General features: G+C 38.5%; 1 protein-coding gene across 4 annotated transcripts in view; it reads right to left on the bottom strand.

Annotated features, from left to right (window-relative positions):
• Positions 1-450: 450 nt before the first annotated feature.
• The window catches only part of HELZ (helicase with zinc finger), a 163,948-nt gene continuing 147,280 nt past the window's right edge, over positions 451-17,118 (bottom strand). For all 4 annotated transcript variants that reach the window (XM_004749121.3, XM_004749123.3, XM_013054510.2 and 1 more), the window contains 2 exons: positions 11,825-12,077; positions 451-5,947 (listed from right to left, as the gene is read on the bottom strand). In XM_004749121.3, the coding sequence (XP_004749178.1) occupies positions 5,613-5,947; positions 11,825-12,077 (588 nt within the window). In that variant the 3' untranslated portion in view covers positions 451-5,612. The remainder of the gene's footprint in view (positions 5,948-11,824; positions 12,078-17,118) is intronic.

The raw sequence follows: 17,118 nt of genomic DNA, 5'->3' as shown, positions 1-17,118 counted from the left end.
ATCACTCCACAGAGATCTTTCTCCATGAATGTTCCACTCATGGCATCGTTAACTGCTAAAAACTTCTCACATGGTAAGTTGTTTACACTGAGCAAAGACATGCACGGTTGGAAAGACCACCGGATTTTCTCCAGACCAGCAGTTCTCAAAGTGTGGGTCCTGGACCAGCAGCATCAGCGTCACCTGAGAACTTGTTGCAAGTGCAAATGATCAGGCTTCAGCCTGGGATCAGAAACCCCAGGGCAGGGCCCAGCCATCTATCTGTGTCTCAAGAAGATCCCAGGTAACTCCGATGCTAGCTGAAGTTTGAGAACCACCGTTCCTCCCTGCTCGAGCTTCTAAAATCTTAAAAGAAGACAGATCTTTAAACAGATACTACTGGTGGACTTCTGTGTTGAAGCTATGTCATTGGCTACCCCTTCCATCCCCTACACTTCTCAAATATCAAAAAAAGGTATTAATGAAAAAATTTATTTGCACAAACCAAGTATTTTTTAAAGTAATAGATTTCCCCTCCTAGACACAGTTCTAAGGCAGGCAGTCACATGCTAGTATGCAAAATGAAATACAGAAGAGGCCTCCTCTATGAGGGGCAGAAATAGCTAAAAAGATACCCCAAGAACATAATGAAAGTTCCATAATATCATTTAATGAACTCATAGAATTATATAAAACTTACTATGCTTTATGCTTAATATTTGTATCAAAATAAAATCTCTCTGTTGAACAAATTGCAAATAAAGTCTGGTCTAATACTGATTGCTGAAACTATACGTGTATGAATGTCTCTGGGTTTCCTTCATGCTCTAGTTTTAGAAGCTTCAGACAACTGTATAACTGGGTTTGGGGTTTAACCGCAGCTCACATTACTAAGTCTAGATTCTTCTATCAGATCTCTCCCTTCAAAAAAATTTAGAAACTCCTGTGACTGTTTCCTTGAAGTTTATTCCAAAGTAGATATTTTCCATCATTTCAAAAATTTCAAATGTTACATTAAAAATGTCTTATTTTTAATGTTTGATATTCTAGTTTAAAGTAGTAACAATACATTTTCTGAATGTGTCTTATAAGAATGTTAAACGTTAGTAAGATTCACTCCTTTTAACAATGGTCTTGCGATTGCTAATTGAACAGATGTATGAAAGTAGTTAAGTGTGAATTTAGCAGCTTTACAGTAAAATCTCAGCAAATAAATATCCAACTTCAAGTAGAAGGGAAAGGCAAGACGCCTAATATATGAGAACTCTGAAGACGAGCATGCCACGTACTCTTTCATGACCGTATCTTTATAATATGATGGACATCACTACGTGATATTTTGAACAAGAAATCATAGAACATTATCCATTATTCCTAATTGCTGGGTAGTTTGTGGATCAGATGGCAAAAAGGGGAAAGCAAAATCAGGTTAACACATTTAATTCCGAGATTTAGGAAGACACGGAGGGTGGTGGTAGAAATTAAGGGTTTTTGTATTGTTGGGGGCGGGGGGGGGGGATGGCTCCTAAGAAATGGTGTCTGGTTAATCATAAAGGACAAATTACTACCTTTGTGGAGCTAGAAGGAAGAAAAAAAAAAACAATGGATGGTAGCCTAAATTACATTTTAAGGCAGCAATCTGTATGTCTCAATATATTTAAAGTTTTAATCTTGTATTTTTATACTTTTTCTGGGACTCCCTTTTCAGAGACAACTATGATATAAAACAATGCTATCTAACTGGTGTCTCTTTTTAAATGACTATTTCAGTAAATCTAATTTTTTTAAGAACAATAGCTGATATCTAAACTTTAACTTGAAATTGTTTTTTCACACCCCTGGCTCTTAGGCAAGGGTGGCTCTCTCTAGCCAAGGTGGCTAGAGATACATTCTTCTATGTTTACAGTTTTGCTCGTAAGATGTATATACATGAAAAATATTAAACATGTCAGGTAGCTACACTAGAGCAAGATAATACCATATATTAATTATCTCAAAGTGAGGAAATTCAGTTAGCTTTCTCAGCAATTTCAATGCCTCCATAAACAAGGAAACTATTTTCGCAAATAGGTCTTAGAGATTGCTATGTTTAATTAGGTAATGCTTATTCAGTGGGAATTCTGCTTATTTTACTTATTCTGCAATTCTTTTTACTGAAAAGACCAACTGATGTTTACACTGAACCTGAACTTATTCTAGAATCTCTCACGAAAAAAAAAATCACACAAAGCAGTTTGTTATTTCATTTCATATACGCAAAATGACCTGCATAGAAAGCCTATCTGTCTGAGGAAAGGAGAATTAAGGTCATGTTAGTTTAAATGGTCAATAATTAACTACTGATTAATCAAAAACAAAGCTCTGCTAAAACAATTTGGCAAAGTGTGTGCCAAATTGGCAGCCAAAACCCCTTTTAAAAACACACCAGAAAATACCCAAGTTACACTGAATGAGTTTCTTTCTTCGAACCTTAACAAAAATTCATTTTTAGGTCAGGAGAAAAACCTTGAACATAGATACTCTACAAGTGCTACCACCCAAAAGAATTTCTTTAACGTAAAAAAAAAAAAAAAAAAAAAAGGAAACAAAAAGAAAATCTCAAGTAGCACTGAAATGAAAAAGTGAGATGAAAAAAAAAAAGATTCTGGCAAGAAAAAAAGGAAAACTTCAGAGTGATACGAAGAACAAAGAAGTAGAAAGACATCATGTGAACAATTAACTTCACTGAAAAGAAATCTGTTCTGGAAGAAAAGGAAGCTGGTAATAGGTAGTATCATCCAAGAGTTAACATCAAGTTTCTTTAAAAAAAAAAAAGAAACTTGAGTTTCTTTAAAAAAAAAAAAAAGAGTTCCATCTCAACTCTAGGGTTGAACCCAGCACATACGTTGTTTCTAAGTCTGCTTTCTGGGTACTTGCTACTACTACCTAAGTACTACCCAGACAGCAGGAACGGCCCTCAAAAGTCACGCCTCATTTCAAGAGAAATTTAGTGATTCCTGCAGTAAGACTTGCTCAGAACCATTATTTATGGTTGGGAAGATGGCATTAAGTGATGCCGAGGAAGGGCAGGTGTGCTAGAACATGCACTCGAGGCACAATCTAAAAAGGCAGTAGATGGAAGCGATACCCGAATCCTTGACTGGCTGCGGGAACAGTAAGGAAATGAGGGACACCTGGACACAGCAGACGGGACGGAGAAGCAGCTATTATTTCTAGGGTTTTGGGAAATAACTGCTGAAACAAGGCTGTCACAACGACTTAGCAGCTTCCTTATCCAAAGCTTCCAGTGTCGGTGTATTTATGTCAAGCGGTGGGGTATGCCCTTGACCTCGTTAACTATAAATACAAGTAATTTTAAACCGATGCTTTTTAAAGGTTCAAGAACGGAAAACCGAAAATTAGGCAATCACTCCACAGCAAAGGATTATCTGAAAGCCCTGACGTGCTAGTTCTGTCTTCCTATTCGCAAACGCTCCCGAACATTTCTGCCGGGGGTGGGGAGGGGGGCTGGTGTGTGTAGAGAAAATCATCACAACTGAAAAAAACGATTTCTCCCAGACATCCTCACATCAGGGAGATGTAATCTTCGTTTGGGCTATGTCTTGAGTTTCGTCAGAGAATCGGAAATACATAGCTATGTGGCGAACCATTTTCTTCTTTTCTTGTGACTAAAGTTATCTCGAGCAATATCTGACCTAATTCAATGCGGCGGTCTGACATCAGCCAGAGAAAACGTGGTGCTGGAACTTGCCGACTCTGTTTTCCAACTGTGATTTATACTAACCATTAACACGTCTGCAGTCGACACGTCTCCATCTGCTGCCTCACACGGAGACTCGTGGCCCCTGACGGAAAGCCACAGGCAAATGACGGGCACCCACTCTGAGCAGACGGACAGATCGGAAGAACGGAGGTGCTCTTTGTTTGTCCTGCAGGCTCGCTAACCTTGAACGAAAGGCATTATCTTCTCCTAAACTGTATGAGGATGATGGGGTGGGGGGCATTGTAGCTGGCCGCCAGCAACTAAACTCCAGACCCAGCAGAGATGGAAGGAGTTTTCTGTACTCCTGGTCCTTTTCAACCCCATTTTAAAAAATGTACTGTGAATACAGGATGGCCTATTCAAAGTAGTCCTCCAAAAAACTATTTTGGAAAGGATCATCAGGATCCATTGGTTCATTGCAATGTTTTCCAACCTTATCTTATTTTTTAAAAAAAAAAGTTATATTGTAGTTTCAAGATATCTCTGAAGTAGAAAAGTAGTACTACCAAATCAGGAAATCAGTAAGGACATGCATTGTTTCAAATGTGTTACAAGACCACAAGTTTCAAGAGGGTAAATGTTTTGCTTTGGATTTTACCAAAGTTCATTCAAAACAATTTTAAGACTGTAGGATAATTAAGATAGCTATTTAAATTTTATATTTTTATACAAGTTCAGTGGGGTTATTTTATAAGAATCAAAAGACATGAAAAACAAGGGTAGTTTTTTGCCCCAGATTTTGATGAATTTTGATACATTTTGGACAAACATTATATTTCTTTTTAATGATGTCCTCAAACAAAACAGTTAGCAAAATATTGGAATTGCCATATATAATGTCACATTTTAATGTAAACATCAAATAAGGTACCAAAATTTTTACTGGAGGGAAAAAAAAAAACAAACCTTAAAGCGGCACAATTCTTTATACCATTGGAGAGGGAGGGAAGCCAGATTACAAACATTTACACATGCATAGTGAGAAAAAAAGGATTTTACTAAATTCACGCATTTTTAAAATAGTTATCAAGTCTACTAAGCACCAACAATCCTAAAAATTTTTCAGCTTCATGATTTGTTTAAAAAAAAAAAAAACACACACACACTATCAAATTAACGTTAAAAACAAGCTTGAAGTATAGCTTGTCCAAAAAATAACTAAATATGCCAATGTTTTTTCATGTTACAAAAAACAGTGGCATACAAAATATACCTGCAAAGAATGCCTTTAACTCTATCCTACAGTGGATGGAGATTACAACAGCACATCATACATAGTCTAAAACTATAAAAGTTTTAGAATGCAGCATCTTGTCACCAAAAAAAAAAAAAAAAAAAAAAAAAAAAAAAAGCTGATAAAACTTAAAGTATTTAGAAGATGCTGCCCCTTTATTTTAAAAAATTTTAAATGAATTTAAGCAAAAATAACATACATTTGTACATCAACTGGCCATTTCTGGTACAGAAACCCAGCATATGGTAATATTATTGAATAAATGTAAATGCTACTTACAATTTTTTTTCTTTTTAAATACATTTTAGACAAAGTTTTTTTTTTCTTTTTTTTTTATAGTTGCACAATTAACCTCTTAGCTGCTAGCTTGATGCAAACATATGTAACAATACACAAATTTAAAAATATTTTTTATTCTACATAAAAGCTGTCAAAAGACTCACGTCAAAAATGCAAAATAATGGAATATACTTTTAAAAAATTAGTCGCAAGTCTAGCAGCAAAGCAAGTAAGTGAGAACATATTTAATATTAAAACAAAGGGAACTGTGCATCTATAGATGAAGTCCAACTATCTTAATTCTACTGATACAAACAGAAATTAAAACATTCTCCCTTGAGGGGGAAAAAAAAGTGATTATTTAAAATAGGAGTAAAAGCCATTGCTGCCTGATGAGCTCCCCAGGCTAAGTTCCTGGAACAGAGACAGAGGGTCGCTACTCTTCTTGGCCTGCTCGGGCTGGGGCCTGGGCTTGGGAGGGGCCCGCAAAGCACTGGCATAAGACATGGCGGGCTTGCTGCCCCCAGAGCTCTGCTGGCTACTGCTGTTGGCCGACTCCACGATCTGCTTGTTGGGCATGAGAGGGGGGAACTGGCCGAGATGCTGCAGCACATTATAGTTGAAGGAACTGGACACCTCGAGGTTCTCAGACTTCAGCTGATCCTCAGGGGGTTTGACGGTCTTGGGTGGAACTAAAAGCAGAGAACAGTAATGAGGATTTGAGGGCACGCCCCGCAACATCCGTGCATCTCGTCGGCTCACGGTGTCACAACTGGTTCTCATCTCCAGGAACTCAGGGACAGTATAGCCACGAGGACGGACCACTTCTGCCACAGAATGTTGAAATCACAACACATCTAATCAAATCATTAATAACACTTGCAAAAGAATTAACTACGTAAATGAGAAGAGCTAACATATAAAAACTAGAGGTCAAAGCCGAAGGTTTGCTTCAAAAATCTGTTTTACATGTGTACACTGTGGCATTTATTATAATAACTGCTCAACTTTGAAAACGAGAATATACATGTTCTTTCTTAAATAGAAAGGATCTATATACGTGGACTTCTGATCAAACAGCTCTTATGATTAACTTAAGTAACAGTACTACTGGATTCCATTTTGTAAAGATTTTATTTGTGTGTTTGTTTGTTTGTTTGTCAGAGAGAGAGAGAGAAAGCACACAAGCAGGCAGAGTGGCAGGCAGAGGTGGAGAGAGAAGCAGGCTCCCCGCCAATCAAGGAGCCCAATTCGGGACTCCATCCCAGGACTCTGAGATCATGAGCTGAGCTGAAGGCAGAGGCTTAACCAACTAAGCCACCAGGCATCCCTGGATTCCATTTCTTAAGAATGCCCTCTTTTCTTCTAATATATAAGTAAACACAGAATATGGTGGAGGAAAAATGGCTATAAATTTTTCTTCACATTTCCTATATGTAATTTGCCTGATTCTTAACATCCTTTAAGATTTGACTCCACTCTTCCCTAATTTTATTGTCCACTAAACCAAGACCTGTTTTTAAACACTGCTTTTTTCAATATTTTAAATGTTTAACTAAAGTGGGGGGAGGAAAAATAATTTTCCCTCTACTCTTGTAGGTTCTTAGCTGAGACACCCCCTATATTAAGACAGACTAACAGGAGAAAAACAATCAAAGTTTAATAAACATGTACACCTTCTATATGGTGAGGGAGATCCAGGAAACTTGAATAACTCCCTGAAATGGCCCAAGCCAGCAACTAAAATAACATCTCCAGCTAAAGGCAAAAGATGTTGGGGGTAGAGGGCAGTTATGCAAGGTTGCCAGGAAAAGCCCACTGAACAAGGGGAAAAGTTGTTATGCAGGGTTAAGTTAAAGGGTCAGCTGTTGTTTTCTCCAGGTATACTTTCCAGAAAGTTAGACTCCTCCTCCTCTTCCTGGTACAGAAAGGGAGATACTCTTACAAATAGAGATTTCCCTTGTAAATGTACGTCTCTCTTACAAAATGGTAACTCTCACCCAGTTTTCAGAGCTTCTGTGTCTATAGTTTCTTAAAAATAATCAGCCCAAGATAATTGGTATGCTAAAAACCCCTTGGCTTATTGGATTATACATATTCACGGAGGATAATTTGGAAACTACAGAAAAAGTCAAAGAGGAAAATAAGTCATTCACCTCCTATACCAGAGATAAGCCTTAACCTGGTGTGCTTCTTCCTAAAGACATCATGTAACACAGATATTTCATAAGTTATTTGGGTAACCTCTGGCTTTTAGAAATTTGGATTATATTCAACTTTTCACACCTTTAAATACTGTGATAATACTGTGATATTACAGACAAATATTCCTAAATATTCATGACTATTTCCTTACGATAAACCCCTAGAAGTATAATGCCTGAGTCCTAAGGTATATATATATATAATTACAGCTTTCGATAACTACAGCCAAACGTCCCCCCAGACAGATACTGCCTACCTACACTCTGCCAGCAATGCTTGCCCATTTCCCTACCCCGTCACAACACTGTGTGGTTTTTGTTTTTTGTTTTCAGTCTTAGCCTATTTTATAAATAAATATCTTGCTGTAGCTCTAATTTGCATGTCTTTGATTACAGATATTTATGGATTCTTTTTATTATCTATGTTTATTATCTATCTATTTGTGCACTGAGATGGTAAGTGAAAATACTTCATTTTTTAGTCTTAGCATTTCATTGAATCAACATGTTAATTTCATAGTATTACCTTAAAACTTAAGAAATTAATGAATTTGTTCAGGGGCACCTATGTGGCTCAATTCATTAAGCATCTGATTCTTGATTTTGGCTCAGGTCATGATTTCAGAGTCACGGGAGAGAGCCCCACATTGGGCTCCGTGCTCAGCTCGGGGTTTGAGATTCTCTCCCTTTCCCTCTACCCTCCTCTTGCTCGCAAGGTTGTGTTCTCTCTCTTTAAAAACAAATAAATAAATTCAATGTTTTTAAAAAATTCATAACATTGTCCAAAATTAGTTTAGGGACACCTGGGTGGCTCAGTCAGTTGGTTGAGTCTGCCTTTGGCCCAGGTCACGCTCTCGGGGTTCTAGGACCAAGCCCCACATCAGGCTCCCTGTTCAGTAAGGAAGTCGGCTTCACTCTCTCACCCCACCGCTCATGCTCTCTCACCTACCCCCACCCCAATAAATAACATCTTTTTAAAAATTAGTTTAAGGGGTGCCTGGGTGGCTCACTGGGTTGAACCTCTGCCTTTGGCTCAGGTCATGGTCTCGGGGTCCTGGAATCAAGCCCCGCATCAGGTTCTCTGCTCTGCAGGGAGCCTGCTTCCCCCTCTCCCTCTACCTGCCTTTCTGCCTACTTGTGTTCTCTTTGTCAAATAAATTGATAAGATCTTTTTTAAAAAATTAGTTTAAGGGGTGCCTGCGTGGCTCAATGGGTTAAGCCTCTGCCTTCGGCTCAGGTCATGACCGCAGGGTCCTGGGATTGAGCCCCTCATTGGGCTCCCCAATCAGCGGGAAGCCTGCTTCTCCCTCTCTTGTGTTCCCTCTCTCACTGTGTCTCTGTCAAATAAATAAATAAAATCTTTTTTAAAAATTAGCTTAAGCCACCTAACATATTTTTAGAACATTTCTCACTTGTCCATTGATGATGTCACTGATTTTGTAAAACAATTACTTTTAAGAGCATTAGTTTAACAAACATTTCATGATGAATCACTAAATTCTACTCCTAAACCAAGTATTACACTGTATGTTAATTAACTAAAATTTAAATAAAACCCTGAAACATTTAAAAAAAAAAAAAAAAGCCAAACGTTTCACTATAACAGTGGCCTATACTAGCTACTATAACATATTTTATTGGTTGTTCAAAAACTTACTGTTCTTATTCACTAAGATTTATTTAACCATGCTCTCATTTTTGTGACAATATAATTAGAGTATAAAATATTTTCAACTAAATAATCAATACTTATAAAATAAGCCCAGAGGCAGTTGCACCTAATGCCTATACACTTAATGAACCACAAATCTGAGATCTCTATTTATGTGACTTATCACATATTCTCCAAAGAAGAGAAACTATGCTTTAACAGAATCACTAATCTGACACCCAATGATCTTTTTCAAAGTGCATATCTCTAGCTAATCTTACATTTTCACCCAAACATCACTAGAGAATGTCACGCATCACTAGAGCGTCCCTGGGGCGGGGGTGGGGGGGACACCACTAAGTGTAAAGGCTGAGCCTGTGTGACCAGCCTGCCCACGACCCGAGGTCCTCAAGCACACAAAACCTATCTGTTATCTTCTTCCTCGGCAGACATTCTCCAAGAGCAGGACGTGTGATCAGTGACAAAACAGGAAATCCAAAGTTCAGAAAAGTCAAAGACACAATTCTCTGCTCTCAGACTTTCAAGTGTGGAGAAAATATGACCACATCAGGCACAATGACCACTTTTAAATACCAAACCAATTCCATATAAACAGTTTTCTTTAACTGAAGAAGCCTCAAACTTCAGAAAGAAGTTGCCCGCGCGGGGACTATTTTCCCTCTGATTCCCCTGTGGCTAAGGCTGCATTCTTCTAAAAAGGAATAAATAAATAAATACTAATGGACAGGAAGTTGTGCTTCAGGAAACTCGTGGTCTTGAGTTCATTTTTTTAACACTTAACTGTTATTTTCTGCTAGAGAATACTACAATTTGTCTGCTAGTTATGACAAAATAGTAACTGTGTACTTGTGGAAAGGACCCCATAAAATGACATGTGCTTTGGACAGTTATTTAGAAACTTTCTACCTTATCAGTTCAAGTCAGGTTTTTACTGGTTTGGGCCAAAACTTACCCTATAATTTAAGGTGGAAAAAAAAAGAGAGAGAGAAAGGATGTTGTCTTTAAAATAAATTATAATAATTACTCACCCATCAAAAAGAATGAGATCTTGCTGTTTGCAATGACACAGACAGAATTAGAATGTATTATCCTAACTGAAATAAGTCAGTCAGAGAAAGAAACATACCATATGATTTCACTCATACGTGGGATTTAAGAAACAAAACAGATGAATACAGGGGAAGGGAAGGAGAAATAAAATAAGAGAAGAACAAAGAGGGCAGCACACCACAAGAGGCTCTTAGCTCTAGGAAATAAACTGAGGGTTGCTAGAGGGGTGGGGATGGGGTAACTAGGTGATGGGGGTTAAAGAGGGCACGACATGTAATGAACAGTGGGTGTTCTGTGCAAGTGTTGAATCATTGAACTCTACCCCTGAAACTAAGAATACAGTATATGCTGAATAAATTGAATTTAAATTTAAAATTTTAAAAAATAAAAATAAATTTAAAAATAAAAACTAAATTATAATTAAAATATAAATGATAATAAACAAAACAACTAAAAATGAACAAGTCCTTATCACTGATTTGTAATTGAGATGTTTCTCAAGAAATTCAGGTATGATAATATGAGTGTATGTATGTCACACCTTTAAAATGACAAAGGAACCTCAGCAAAAATACAGCTGCTTATACATTGTAGGTATTCATGAACGTTTACAAATTAAAATGACAACAATGTCTCTTGCCAGGAAACAAAACCAAAATCTTTCTAATGCTTTTGTCCTACTATGTCTATTGTTCTAAAAATATGCTTACGTGGCACATACTCAAAAATGGGCCAGTTACAGAAACAACAGATTCACATTCTAAAAAGATGAACAAAATTAAATTCAAATACAAAGGTTGATGCCACCAGGGCAGAAAATCATCCAAAAGAGATCGCAGACTTATTCGCAAAAATCAATGTCTACAGCCTATAAAGAGAAGGCTACAGGTTGGAGAACTCAAATAATACCATTTGTTTCCTCACATTTAATATTTAAAAAAAAAAAAGAGGGAAGATGAAAGTGCACTTACTTGCATTCAAGGCTAAAGACTTCAGACTTCACTGAACTATCCAGTAGAGGGCCATTCCCATGCCTTTCTATGCCTGTTTCGCCCCCTCTTTAGCCTCGGATTTCTCAGTCCATTAGAATACAAGGAACAAACACAAGATTTCTAGATCTCAAAATGTTGGACTTTATTAGTTTCTCTCCTGGCCAATCTCTACTGTGTAGCAAACTGTCAACGACTTTATTGACAATAAATCCTTGAAAACTGACGCTGACCCAAAAAACTCCTCCTGCCCCTAATCCTGGGGAGAGGCTGGGGCGGGGGTGACAGTGGGGGTGGGGGTGGAGGGGGGTTGATCAAAAGCCAGAAAACAAACTTCTCCCAAGCAAAGGTGACTCTATTTAGAAATGCAGTTTAAATTCCACGACTTCTTTCATTCATCCACAGGTCAAAATGATCAAAGTGATGAGCTCCCAGAGACAGATCTACTCCCCTTCCAGAGCATAAACATGGACTCAACGTAGTGCTGAATTAAATTAACACCGTACGCCTGAGACACACCCATGAGCTATGAGCATCCGATCATATCCCAAGACAATAGTGTCAACAGGGGCTGGAGGAGCGGAAGAAGGACTCCAGCATCCGGGAGCGGACAGTTACGACTGCGGTTTGAAGAACCCACCAACTCCATCTTACCGATCAACTCTCTGGGCTGAGCTGTCCTGCTGGATCCATTACACGGAATGTTCTGATAGGGGGCAGATGAGGTGGTGTTTACCCAGGACTCCGGGGATGAAAAGTTGAAAGAAGATTGGTTATTATGGTCCTGAAGCTCTTTACACTGAGCAAGACTGTCTTGAGGAGTGCTTACTTCTTCAGAACAAGGCTGGACTGAGCTAGATGAGATTCTTCTTTGGTACAAGGGCCGACCAGGTCCTCTGGGTTCATACTACACAAAGAAAAAGGGCATTTCATAAATTAGTGAAACCTACACCCCCGCCCCTCTTCGGTACACAGCAACGCACTGTATTAAACAGCAATGCTCAAAATACTATCCTCTGTGACGATGACCCCCTCCCTACCACCCTGCCCGGAAAAACAGCCTGAGCTCTGGACACAGTGTTCAGGAAACCTGGGTTCAAAACTCAGTTCTGGCCCTTAGCAGGCAGTCCTAGGACAACACACATCTACTTTCTGTTTTCTTATCTGTAAGATACAGAGCTCAACTACCTGTCTTTGGTTCTAAAACTCTATTGCCATCTTAGGTAACATAAGATTAAGAACGAAGAAAGGTATCTGCTACATCACAATCAACTGAACCATAGCCGCCCTGAACAGTATCCCATTCTCGACTTCTTCCGATTTATTATTCCATAGACTTGATGGCAAGACATGACTCCCCCAACCGCACGTGAAGCGCTCCTGATTGGGCTCACTCTCTGCGCATCCTTTCACATACAGTCTTCAACTGACACAGAACATTATTTTCCTCAAAAAATTCCTTAAGGGGCACACCTAGGTGGCTCTGTCGGTTAAGCGTCTACCTTCAGCTCAGGTCATGATCCCAGGGTCCTGGGATCCAGCCCCGTCTTGGGCCACACTTCTCCCTCTCCCTCTGCCCCTCCCTTCTGCTCATGTGTGTGCGCATGCGCGATCTCTCTCTCTCTCTCCAGTAAATAAATATAATCTTTCTTTCAAAATTCCTTTAGGGCACCTGGGTAGCTCAGTCAGTTAAGCATCTGACTCTTGGTTTCAGCTCAGGTCATGATCTTGGGGTCATGAGACCAAGCCCCACATTGGAGGAGACAATCTCTTTCCCTTTTCCCCCACTTGTGCTCTTGGCCTCTCTCTCTCTCAAATAAAACATCCTTTATACATCTGAAACCCAACTAACTTACTCCTTGTATTTTCTCCTCGCTAAACTGCACAGCCCAGATCCCTTTAATGCTCTCAACAAGAGCCACCAGCCAGCCATTTCAAGATTTTTTACCGTTGCCCACGGACTCTCCGATTCCCTCCTGCCTCACTGCTGTGACCAACACTCCGCCTCTGTCTTGGTGGCAAGGCCGCATGAGGGGCGGTGAGGTCTGCAGCCTCAGCCTGGAGCCAGACTGTTAGACTTCAGGATGCGATTTACCAGCCAGCACTGTCACCTGGGCAAGTGGCCCGACCTCTTGGGAACTTCATCTGTAAACGGAGCTTCGTTACCCACCGGACCTACCTCTTAGGACTGTTGTAAGAACTAAATGAGTTCAGCACGCACAGCATTAAGCACTGTTCCGGCACATAGGAAGGGTTTGTTGTCATACAAGTGTTTTAAAAAACATATAAAGATAAGACCCCACGTAGATCTTAAATGATGGAATGAGACTGACGGACTATTGCACTCCTCTCCCGCCTCCCCAACTGTAACATTTATTATTTAGCTTGTGATCACTATGGTTCTGAGGAATCTGTCTTTTGCCACTGTCGTTAGCAGTAATTGGAAATCAGGAACAGGAGATTAGATTACAAAGGAGAGAGCGAGAGATGAATTAGCACAGTAATCACAGGATGTTTGCTGGGAATATAAAACAGCAGCAAACTGATATTCTCAAGCCAACTAAACAAAAGACACTGGATATAAGCACTGTGAGGGTCAAGTCATCCCAGATGAATCACTAGGATATAAGGCAGGAGAGGGAATGGGCTTGGACTGTCTGCCCTTGTTCAGAAGGCAGGAAAGGACAGGAGGAGAGCAATTTTCTCACTATTAAATGATGAGTTTCCAGATTGTTTCTTCATTTCTAAACTTTAGTTACTGGATGGCAAAGGCAAGAGTTATCCTTCCATCTGGCTAGTTCTTTTTTTCGAATATCTTTATTGCTCTTCTGTCCTTAAGTATAATATCGAAATTCACCTTTAATTTTGCTCTGTTTTAAGAGAATGTTTTCAGTGATCAAGATCATTCTGAATGTGATTCCAGTTTTCTAGAATATAACTGCCACCTGTGAATTTAATCAGCATATTTGATGATTAAATTATGATGTTCGGTAGAATAACCAACCCTCCTAAACTGCTTCACTTTCCCTAGGGCTAGGTAATCCCTGAATGACTGATTACAATAGCCTGTGCAATGTGTCTTCTTTATCAAGGGTTGTCACCAAGATCATCAGCTCCTAGAATCAAAATGAAGTGTTTCTTTGTATCACCATGCCCAGAGTATTTAGTAATAAGCCCAGTCACAATCTGCCGGCAATCACATTCTAAAGTCTTTACATGTGAATATGTAAATACAAAACTAACATCTGTTAAGGCCTCAGAAAGAAGAGGTTATGATAATCAAATATACCCTGGTGATACTGAACACTAAATAAACTTATATAAATTTCAGGCATTTGCTTTACAAGCCCTTTTGCATTAAATACTAAGCATATGTATGCTGGTAGTAGAAACAAAACATCTTTTTACGATGAACAGATACACATAAATCTCAAAGCTTAAATGAGGAAAACTAAAAATCAGAAAGCGAGGGAAAGCTGAAATGAAAGGAGACAATACTCAATTAAGCTTTTCAGAAAATGTGTATCATTTGTATCATTCAACTGAAATCCAAAAAAAAATCACAATTGACATGCACAGCAGGAACTGTGGAAGTACTGTGTAACATACTTATTATAAGAGCTCCTAAGCAGCTATTGACAAAGATGAATGTGCAGATGAAATATGAAATTCAATTTCAAATCACATCATAAATATGATTGATCCTTTCTGTCAGAAAAGGAACCAAAACTTGAAATTGTTTTTAAAAAGTCTGCTGGTACACACAGATGAAGGTAATGCATGAAAATATGATTTGCTACTTTCGAATCTATCCTCAAAGGAATCTGAGTAAAGAGATAGAAATCTTGATGACAAGTGAAAATTGGTTCATATACCAAATAAACTACATTTTAGCAGTTCTGTAGTTTTCAGCGTCAGATTTGTACAGTTTTTGTTAGATTTATATCTAAGTATTTCATTTTTCTTTAAGCTATTGTAAAGGATATTGACTTGTACATTTTGGTTTCCAATTATACATTGCTAGTATATAGAAATGAGATTGATTTGTGTGTGTTGATCTTATATCCTGAAACCTTGTTATATTCATATTAGTAGAGGATTCTTGTTGGTTTGTTTTCTGGATAGATTCCTTGGGCTTTCCCACATTGATAATCCTGTCATCCTTGAATAGGGAGAGTTTTATGTCTTCCTTTCCAATCCCTATGCCTTCAATTTCTTTTTCTTGCCATATTGCTTTGGCTAAGATTTCCAGTACAATGTTGAATAGGAGTGTTGAGAGTGGACATTTTATCTTGCTCCTAGTCTTAGAGAGAAAGTATTCAATCTCTGCCATTAAACATGATGGTAGCTGTAGGATTTTTACAGGTGCTCTTTAACAGGTTGAGGAATTTCTATTTCTAGTTTGCTAAGAGATTTTATACATCACAGATATTATATAATATTAAATGTATGTGGCTTTGTGGGGTTTTTTGGGGGGGTAGTATCTTAAAATCTTTTTTTTTAAAAAAAAAGGACTTGATAAATTATAAAACAGTATTTTTTTTTTTAAAGGCATGATTCCCAGTTAGTGAGGGAGACTGGCCCAAGACTCCACTAAAATAATAATAAATTAATATAAAAGACCCACAACAATCAGGACCAAATGACCAGCCTTAATAAAGGACACAATTTCTGGGCTATATGGAGACTCAAAGGAGGAAGAGTATCTGTGAAAGAAGATGGAGTTAGAGCCACAAACTAAGATGAGAACCAATTCACCCTGCAGAATTCCACAGAGGCTCAAGCCTCAGAAACACCAGCTACCATGAAAAATGAAGGGATAAAATGGGGGGGGGGTGTTAAATGAAAGTCGGTGCAGCTGAACAGCTGGTCTCACTCTGCATTCCCCCAACCACCAGAGGAATTCAAGCATTAAAAGATCCCCAGGGAAAAGCCTGCCAGGCAGTAAGTCCTGAGACTCGAATAAAACTCCCAAGTCGCTCGTTAGTGACATAGACAATTGAAGGTTACTAGACATTTAAGGAGAGTTTTCAGCACAAAAGATGGTCATAGGTAAGCAAACAGAAGAAAAGGGAGGCCCAGAGGAAAAAAGTAACAACAATGTTTTAAAAATATTTTTGGAATATTATTTTAGTTCTTACTAAAATTCTAAAATAAGACAATAACAACAAACCCTCAACTGGTTTCCTCGAAAAAGGCATTACGTTTATAAAAACAAAAGTGAGACATTATGAAAAAGGAAAAGCTTGAGAATAAAGAACTCCTGGAAATTAAAACATTTGTGGGCTCAAATATGAAATGCAATAGGAGGGTTTGTAGATAAAATTAAATTTTAAAAAATCTTTCAGAAAGTAAGAAAAAATACAAAGATACCAAAATATGACAGGACCAAAAAAGATATGGAGAGTCCAGGAGGTCTAACAAATGCTTTAGAAAGAGACACAGAGAAAAGAGATGATAGAACATTATCAAAAATATAATGTAAGACAATTTCAAAGAGCTGAAGGATATGAGTCTTTCTCTAGAGCACTGCTGTCTGTAAGACCTTTCTGTGATGATGGAGATGTTCTGTACCCTCACCGTTCAATAAGGTGACCTCTAGCCACATGTGGCTACTGAGCAATTGAAATGTGGCTAGTAGAAATAAGAAACAGATTATTTTATTTCATTTCATCTTAATAATATCTAACCCATCTGGAATTCCTGTAGGTTTTTTTTTTTTTAAGATTTTATTTATTTATTTGACAGAGAATGAGAGATCACAAGTAGGCAGAGAGGCAGGCGGAGAGAGAGGAGGAAGCAGGCTCCCCACTGAGCAGGGAGCCCGATACAGGGCTCAAACCCAGGACCCTGAGATCATGACCTGAGCCAAAGGCAGATGCTTAACGACTGAGACACCCAGGTGCCCCATTCCTGTAGATTTTAACTACAAATAGATCTTGACTTAA

This window comes from Mustela putorius, unplaced genomic scaffold, assembly GCF_011764305.1.
Source record: "Mustela putorius furo isolate JIRA1106 unplaced genomic scaffold, ASM1176430v1.1 tig00000487_pilon_pilon_pilon, whole genome shotgun sequence".
Taxonomy (NCBI): domain Eukaryota; kingdom Metazoa; phylum Chordata; class Mammalia; order Carnivora; family Mustelidae; genus Mustela; species Mustela putorius.
This window is presented reverse-complemented; position numbering and strand designations above follow the sequence as displayed.